Source organism: Eleginops maclovinus, chromosome 12 (assembly GCF_036324505.1).
Source record: "Eleginops maclovinus isolate JMC-PN-2008 ecotype Puerto Natales chromosome 12, JC_Emac_rtc_rv5, whole genome shotgun sequence".
NCBI lineage: Eukaryota > Metazoa > Chordata > Actinopteri > Perciformes > Eleginopidae > Eleginops > Eleginops maclovinus.
The window spans coordinates 11,229,301-11,238,138 of NC_086360.1; the positions used below are offsets into that span (position 1 = coordinate 11,229,301).

The window sequence follows — 8,838 nt, forward strand, 5'->3', positions numbered from 1 at the left end:
TGAAAAGGGAAATGAAAGCTCAACATTTGGTTGTTCAGGTTCACTGCAATAAAGAGACGCGTTTATTGTTGGAGGTCTAAGAAAACTGCTTACTGCTGCCATCATTTTGTATAGGTCCATGTTGTGTTGTTTACAAAATAACAACAAAGGTCAACATGTGAGGCAGGAACAAAATACACTCAAAATGTCACTGTTTTTTTTCCAGACAAGGAAAAATAGACTATCAACTTTTAAACATGGATAATACAGTTTACATTTTACAATGCTGTTGTTTTAATGTCAGTTTCAACAGCTTGCCTTTATGTCAATTATACTCTCAAACACAGCAGATGTGTGGGTTAGTTGAGTGGTTGGCGCACCCTGCTGTTTGCTTGCCAGAACAGTCTAGTCTCACAAGTAACTTTTTTCCAAAAGGTAACTTTCAAAACATATGTTTCCAATTGAACCTTATTATATATACAATGCCCCACATACAAACTATTTTTGTTGGATTAATACTGTAGGGTGTCTAGAAGGCTTAGCACAAAGTACCCATTATATCACATCTGTAAACTATATACATTCTTTCACTTGTCAATAACACACCGTTGCTTGTTTTAAGCATTGTCAGAATGTGTCGTCTGTTCAGTGGGTTTTGCTCTCTCTGACCCATCTGTGCTGTGTTCCCTCTTCCTCTTCCGTTTGCTCTTCTGCCCTTCCTCTTGTCTGAACTGGTGCCTGTTAAAAAATAAGTGATATTCACATTCAGAGACCAGCAGAGTTAATATACTTGGATACGAATCAAACATTATGTGTCTTTTTTATGTTTTGCTGATGAAATACTATATTTAATAAATAATGTGTTGGGTATTTCAATATTGGCAGTTCTTTTGAGCAAATGATAAAATACTATTGGGATACAAAAAATTGTGCTGCTGCCATAATTTCATAGTAATATAAATAATTAAAAACAGTATGGAGGTTGCCTCCAGACAGCTCAAACACGATGTATCAAACTTTAGCTTAAGGGCAGTGTGTATATTAAATACATAGGACATTGAGAAAAGAGTCTTATGTTTATAATCATGGCATACAGTGGGGCAAAAAAGTATTTAGTCAGCCACCAATTGTGCAAGTTCTCCCATTTAAAAAGATGAGAGAGGCCTGTCATTTTTATCATAGGTATACGTCAACTATGAGAGACAGAATGAGAAAAAAAATCCAGAAAATCACATTGTAGGATTTTTAATGAATTCATTTTCCAATTATTGTGGAAAATAAGTATTTGGTCAATAACAAAAGTTAATCTCAATACTTTGTTATATACCCTTTGTTGGCAATGACAGAGGTCAAACGTTTTCTGTAAGTCTTCACAAGGTTTTCACACACTGTTGCTGGTATTTTGGCCCATTCCTCCATGCAGATCTCCTCTAAAGCAGTGATGTTTTGGGGCTGTCGCTGGGCAACACGGACTGTCAACTCCCTCCAAAGATTTTCTATGGGGTTGAGATCTGGAGACTGGCTAGGCCACTCCAGGACCTTGAAATGCTTCTTACGAAGCCACTCCTTCGTTGCCCTGGCGGTGTGTTTGGGATCATTGTCATGCTGAAAGACCCAGCCACGCTTCATCTTCAGTGCCCTTGCTGATGGAAGGAGGTTTTCACTCAAAATCTCACGATACATGGCCCCATTCATTCTTTCCTTTACACGGATCAGTCGTCCTGGTCCCTTTGCAGAAAAACAGCCCCAAAGCATGATGTTTCCACCCCCATGCTTCACAGTAGGTATGGTGTTCTTTGGATGCAACTCTTCCAAACACGACGAGTTGAGTTTTTACCAAAAAGTTCTATTTTGGTTTCATCTGACCATATGACATTCTCCCAATCCTCTTCTGGATCATCCAAATGCCCTCTAGCAAACTTCAGACGGGCCTGGACATGTACTGGCTTAAGCAGGGGGACACGTCTGGAACTGCAGGATTTAAGTCCCTGGCGGCGTAGTGTGTTACTGATGGTAGCCTCTGTTACTTTGGTCCCAGCTCTCTGCAGGTCATTCACTAGGTCCCCCCGTGTGGTTCTGGGATTTTTGCTCCCCGTTCTTGTGATCATTTTGACCCCACAGGCTGAGATCTTGCGTGGAGCCCCAGATCGAGGGAGATTAGCAGTGTTCTTGTATGTCTTCCATTTTCTAATAATTGCTCCCACAGTTGATTTCTTCACACCAAGCTGCTTACCTATTGCAGATTCAGTTTTCCCAGCCTGGTGCAGGTCTACAATTTTGTCTCTGGTCTCCTTTGACAGCTCTTTGGTCTTGGCCATAGTGGAGTTTGGAGTATGACTGTTTGAGGTTGTGGACAGGTGTCTTTTATACTGATAACGAGTTCAAAAAGGTGCCATCAATACAGGTAACGAGTGGAGGACAGAGGAGCCTCTTAAAGAAGAAGTTACAGGTCTGTGAGAGCCAGAAATCTTGCTTGTTTGTAGGTGACCAAATACTTATTTTACCGAGGCATTTACCAATTAATTCATTAAAAATCCTACAATGTGATTTTCTGGATTTCTTTTTTCATTCTGTCTCTCATAGTTGAAGTATACCTATGATAAAATTACAGGCCTCTCTCATCTTTTTAAATGGGAGAACTTGCACAATTGGTGGCTGACTAAATACTTTTTTGCCCCACTGTATATTCATCTAGGCGTGATGAAGAGTGATCTCACCTGGACTGCCAGCGCCGGCCACTGTTCCACACTCTACCAAAGGAGGGAAGCCAGTTGGCGTCTGTTTGTGAACTGTGATCAAAGTTGGCTCCCACTCTGTTCGGGGGAAGCTTCTTCAGCTTCTCTTGCTCCTCTAGCAAAAGAAAAACGAGGACATTTGATTTATACTCCAATATTTGAGAGATTTTAGTTCCTTGTATTCATGGGTATAACTTTGAATTATTAAGACTGATTACTATAAACCACAGATACCTGGTTAAGTGTTGTGACAGCAGCCGTGATCACGGAAATCGTCATTAAGGCTGGAAAACGTCTTTGACAAAATGAAATGCTCAGCTCACGCAACTTAAAAAGAACTCTGTGTGATTCTTACTCTGTTTGAGGAAATCTTGGAGCGATGGCCCGATCTCTGGACGTGCTGCAGGACCAGAGGTCCCCTCCAGAGGATCTTCCTGGAGCCAAGGAGGAACGGCACCTATGGCACACACATGCTTTATGCTTATTCTTCATCAATCTATGAACTTAGATCATAGATGCTAAAGATGCAGGGTTAATGCAGCTTTGTATCTTTGACAAACTTGAAAAAACAATGTCAAAGGAAAACATTATTCTCTCCTTAATAATAAAAAAAAAAAACAAGGACAGGACCGGGTGGTTTTATGTAATGCTTAGTGAAAAACTATAATTCTGGAGTTGGAATTATTTTCATAAAACTGAGTTTACTAATGAATAGAAGATATTTTCAATCTTGGTTATGATATTAAACTAAAATCTTTGGATCACACACATTATACAGTAAAAGTAATAAATGAGCCCCAAATGTTAACGTATTCTAGTTAACATCATTGATAAGGGTTAGGATAATACTGGGATTATCAAAATCCCACAAATACCTAATAGTAATAATTTCCCCCCAACACGCCTGCATGTATGTTTTCTATGTACTCTGGGCATTTCTGCAGAAACTTTTTAATTTCATCAATTCATATGTCACTGTACCTGTATGAACATTTCCTCTGTTTGAAGAATCCTGTAACGGAGAAAATAAAGGATCAAGTGAGTCGATTAGAGAAGAACAACAACATAAAAAACAATCCAATATATAATATAATAGACATAAACACTTTTTTTATGAGAGCTGTGCAGCTACCTGATAGCCTATGAAAGTCAGGCCTTGTCCTGCTGCAGATCGCGGTGCTTTGCTCATTAACTTAACAAAGCTTCTCCCCGCCGGCTGGTCTGATCCCTGAGGTGTAAATTGAGAGCTGTTCCCCAGACAACAAAACAAGCCCCAAAACATTAGAAGTTATTCCAATTGCTACTGATAATACAATGCAAAAAAGTTTAAGATGTTGACGCAGTGTTACCTGACAGTTTCCTCAGCAGACATGTCTGTTCCATTGGCTCCTTTGAACAACTCCGAATCTGCCTCGCGCTGATATTGATTCAGGAAAAGTCAACAGTGGTTCATAGGGGAAGTCTGAGCACTAATTATGCTTCATACTACGCTTCCCAACATTCTCACATTAACTGCTCCTTAGTCATATCTTTTTTTTTTTTCTCTTATAACTTCAGCTATTTTCACTATATCCTTCTTTGAGTGGAAATTGAAGCTTTTTTTTTTTACTATATATTGATTAGGAAAACATTTTAAAAACTGCAATATTAATACTTTACCGGGATCTTCAGGGGATCATTAATTACTTATTAACTACTATACTATGGCACTTACAACCATTAAGCTGGAGAACAATTATCTTTTCTATCTTTAATGTTAATCAAAATAATATCGTCATAAAAATAAATAATAAACCTGCCAAGGCCACAGTGATGGATACTGCCAATGCATCTTTGGAAAACAAACCTCTAAAAGAGACTGAAGGACCTCTTGGCGATGCTTCTCCTGTGTCCGGATAAAATCAGCTTGCTGGAGCCATAATGGAAAAAGAAAAAATGAAAAAAACAATTACTATCAACGAATGAAAACTCTACTGGAGGGATGGCATAGCATATGATAAAGACATTCATAGTCTGCTGACTGTAATCCTCTGTCAGAATTACAGTCTTCTGAATTTTCAGATGCATGATTGAGTTTTCACTTTTCCTGTGAAATATCACTCACTGGATGGCACAATGGAGATCTCCTGAATTTAACTATCATGATCATCCGGTCAAAATATCAAATTATTCATGTCATAGAGCCCAGGGCTGGTATGGCTGTTGACTGTATTGTGAAGCAATAGAGGTGAGTGTAAAAAAGTACATTTGCATCACCTGTTTAATGAATACATCCTCCTGCTCCACAAATGATTCCAATGCTTTGGCCACCTCAACTTTAAACCTAAACAAAAATAAAAAATGTTCTTTAATTTTCCAAGTACACTGTATGAATATATATTTTTGAATCACTCAGGCCTACCTTTCAGTTTCCTCTTCTGTGACGATGACCTTGTCTCTCAACTTGGGGTCCGCCTTATTCTCCCACCAGAACTTGTGCGTATTCTTCCTGTGCTCTGGGCTAAAACCAGATACATTTAAAAAAGCGTAAGAATTTCCTGAAACAATCTCCTTGATTAGGAAAAAGGTTGTTTTAAAACATTTTATGAATAAGACGGATTAATGATGTTCATATTAAAACAATTTACTATGTGTTAAGCCTGTGGAAAAAATAGGTCAGCCAATATAAACGAGTAAGTGTCAAAGTGTGCTTACCCACTTTGGACCTTGACTTATTGTACTTTCTCATTGGGATAACAAGAGAACACGTATCATGCTTTTGCAAATAAAAGGATTGTTGACTGGACCTACTTTTTTTTTAAAACCCCTTTAGTGTCTGTGTCAATCATTCCGTGGTTGAACTCCATGGACGTTCACGTCTATGAAGTTCAACCACGGAATGATTGCATAGCATCAGAGAAATCAAAATCGGCAAGACAAAAGGTAATTAAAAAAACAACTTACGTGGCCATGTGCTCCAACAAGCCGCCATACAGCACAGTCATGTTATCGTCTGTGACATTTTTATCAATTTCAAGCCCACAGCAGTAGCACCAGAAAGTCTTCTTGTGCTCGGTGCTGTCAAACTTTTCGACTTGGGGTTTTTTAAGTGTCCGGCGAGCTTCCTTTACCTAGGAGACAGACAGTAAGTAAAGCAAGGAACAGTTACCCTTAAACATGATGTTTTGGTGGGTAGCCAAAGGCTTCAAACACACACAAAATGTGTCAAAAATCCGTATTACTCAAAATGTAACAAACATCATGATGTACTTTGCGACAACCGGTTGCAGCCATAGACTGTATGGTTGCAGCTAGCATCAAAGTTAGTAGCCTACGGTCAATTTAATTGAGGTGGGAGTAATGTGAGCACAACATTCGTATATATCAGTAGATTTATTTGAAAACAACCTACTTACCTTTTCTAAGAATTTAAGAAGAACCACTCTTAGTGTGCTTTGGTGATTTTTCCCGAAGATATGTTTCTTCCCGATGAATGTTGTCTGTCTACATATAGCACAGTAATATGCACCCATTTGGACAGTGTTAGAAAAAAAACACCTAAATTAACTAAAGCTGAATGTAAACAGACCCCGAGCTAAAAGAAATATTTCGATGCATGTTTACTTAATTCCTAGTCTTTCTGGAGCAAAATAGCACAAGCAAGCATTTATTTTAAGAAATACTTTGCTACAGGAAGCTTTGCCGTCCTGATATGTTTCCCCCGGAAGTAAACAAGATGGGACATGTGGTGCTGTTGTTAAACTCTTCCGATGTTGATTCCAATGGAAAGTGCGTTTGGGGATAATAGTCAAGTGAATATTCAGAGTTCCTCCGTTTTCAAATGTCAGCCGACATTTGTTACTTGGTGTTCAGTTTTATTTGTTCTGTTTGGATGAAGTTATCAATAACTCTGGTGTACACTCCAACACAGTAGGTGGCGACAATGCACCCGCTTTAACAAAGAAGAGCAGAATTAGCGGAAGTAAACGGTGGATGTATAGTAAACCAGCGCGAAGCATAATTGGTTGAATGTATGGTTGAATGCAGTTTGTTTTTATTGAAAGATTATACTGTAGTCAAAGCGTATGTACATATTACATCGACAATCAAGCAACAATGTCTTCGGTGGAGTATTTGAGAGTATTTGTGAGTGAGCGACTCACTGCTGCTGCTGAAGAAATATTTGGAGTTTTTAAAAAAACGATCGTAGAGTATGAGGAAGAGATCGCTCGTCAGCGCAAACTACTGGATGTTGTTTTGAGACCTGAAATACATTTACGCAGGATAGGTGAGAGCCCCGTGAATCATCTATCTGTACTGTATAATATGTTGTTCAGCAGCTATAATATTTACTATCAGCCTGTGCGCATGCTCACTTGTTCACGAGTGTGTCATTCGTTTTAGAAACAGTCAGGGGATAAATATATTTGTTCCAATTCATCCTAAAGGAGAGTGAGAAAAGTGTGTACTGAAATTGTATCAATCAACCCATTTCATGCATGGAAACTCATCCAACATCCTATATTTTAAATATACCACAGCACTACCTGTTTCCGTTGTCCCTCCAGAGCTCCCACTGCAGTATATCTATCAGGACGAGGAGGACCTCGCTGAACAGCAGCTCTGTATAGAGGACGGGAACTTCAGTCCGGACCAAGAGGACGAGGAGCCTCCTCAGATCAAAAAAGAACAGGAGGAACTCCACACTGTTCAGGTGGAAGAGCAGCTTGTACTGAAGCACGAGACTGAAGCCTTTATGGTGACTCCTACTGATGAGGAAAATGAGCATAGTGAAGATCACTACTTTAATTCTTACGAGACTTTAAGTGCAGCAAATAAAGAGTATGTAAGCAACATACCATCAATAAATTATGTGGTACCAGATCCAAGCAGTAACCAGCAGGTCTTCTCTCACAACTTTCATAAAACTGAGAGCCAAAATCAAAAATCTGGCAAGCATGGCGATTCAGGATCAACTATAAATGCTACAGAGCAAAACAAAACACATCACAATCAAAGTAACATTACATGTAATATTCACCGGGATACTCCCACAGGTTTAACGTTTTACACATGTGACACTTGTGGGAGAGAATTTAAGAACAAAACCACATTAAATAGACATTTCAGGGTTCACACAAGTGAAAGGCCATATTTCTGCAACACCTGTGGGAGAACATTTAAAGACATTGCAACATTAAGGAAACATGAGTCAATCCACACAGGTGAAAAGCCATATCCATGCCAAATATGTGGTAAACATTTCAGACTTAAAAATGACGTGACCAACCACATGAGAACCCACACAGATGAACGGCCACATGTCTGCAACATCTGTGGGAAAAGATACCGTCGGAAGATGGACATGAAATGGCACATGAGAATGCATACACGTGACAAGCAGTCGTCTTGTGAAACATGGGGAATTTCTGAAGAGACTTTACAGTTGGCATGAGCAGAGCGTTACTAGTGGGAAGCCATATAATTGCAACACCTCTGTGAAAGAGTATTCCATGTGAACATTTCTTTTAATGGCACCTCAAGACAGAACAAAATCTAGATCTGTATCAATGCTCTGATCAACCAGTAATCCCACATCTTCTTTATTGTGTCAATTTTGTTTCCACATTATGACTTGGGTCTCACAAACAACTTCCAAGGGAGTAAAGGAAACAATCCAAAAAGATCATGTGAATACACCATTGGTGTTGGAGTGACATTCTATTTTGCACAACCCTGATTCATAGTGGAATAAAAGGCTCACTCTCTTCATCTCTCACCATAAACTTAACACAAAAAGTAAGGAAATTTGTGTTTGGTAGATGATTTCTTTATTGTAAGAAGGCTTCTTGGCAATAAATCTTATACTGTTGGAAAGTCTGTTTATTTACCTTTGAAATTGTGCCACATTTGTTAGGAACATGCATTTGTGGGATGAGCAGCAGAGCTGATTATGTGGTTTGCACTCATGAAAAATGTGACAAATATTCTCTGCCAATATACTGTATGAATAATGTTAATGAAAGCTACAATTAAATAGAGCCAGCTAATTTCCTTTATTATATTTAATGTTGAAATAGGACATAATGTTATCATGAGCCTCAGTATAATTCACATGTTAAATGTGCACAGGTCCATTGCCATT

The 8,838-nt window shown here is 38.9% G+C and overlaps 2 protein-coding genes across 4 annotated transcripts; one reads left to right on the forward strand and one right to left on the reverse strand.

Moving 5' to 3' along the window:
• Positions 1–39: 39 nt before the first annotated feature.
• cenatac (centrosomal AT-AC splicing factor) lies at positions 40–6,426 on the reverse strand. Of its 2 annotated transcripts, none has more exons than XM_063898023.1 (11): positions 6,110–6,426; positions 5,658–5,824; positions 5,116–5,214; positions 4,971–5,037; positions 4,561–4,623; positions 4,064–4,131; positions 3,847–3,973; positions 3,696–3,726; positions 3,070–3,171; positions 2,697–2,829; positions 40–717 (listed from the first exon to the last, which is right to left on the reverse strand). In XM_063898023.1, the coding sequence occupies exons 1-11, from the start codon at positions 6,224–6,226 to the stop codon at positions 597–599; spliced, it is 1,095 nt and encodes a 364-aa protein (XP_063754093.1). In that variant the 5' UTR covers positions 6,227–6,426; the 3' UTR covers positions 40–596. The 2 variants fall into 2 exon arrangements, with proteins under 2 accessions (XP_063754093.1, XP_063754094.1); XM_063898024.1 differs by having other exon boundaries at positions 3,847–3,961; positions 6,110–6,425.
• Positions 6,427–6,463: 37 nt separating this feature from the next.
• LOC134874041 (zinc finger protein 90-like) lies at positions 6,464–8,570 on the forward strand. 2 transcript variants are annotated; one of them, XM_063898020.1, is made up of 2 exons: positions 6,464–6,981; positions 7,235–8,570. In XM_063898020.1, the coding sequence occupies exons 1-2, from the start codon at positions 6,735–6,737 to the stop codon at positions 8,146–8,148; spliced, it is 1,161 nt and encodes a 386-aa protein (XP_063754090.1). In that variant the 5' UTR covers positions 6,464–6,734; the 3' UTR covers positions 8,149–8,570. The 2 variants fall into 2 exon arrangements, with proteins under 2 accessions (XP_063754090.1, XP_063754091.1); XM_063898021.1 differs by having other exon boundaries at positions 6,472–6,981; positions 7,262–8,570.
• The last annotated feature ends 268 nt before the right edge of the window (positions 8,571–8,838 follow it).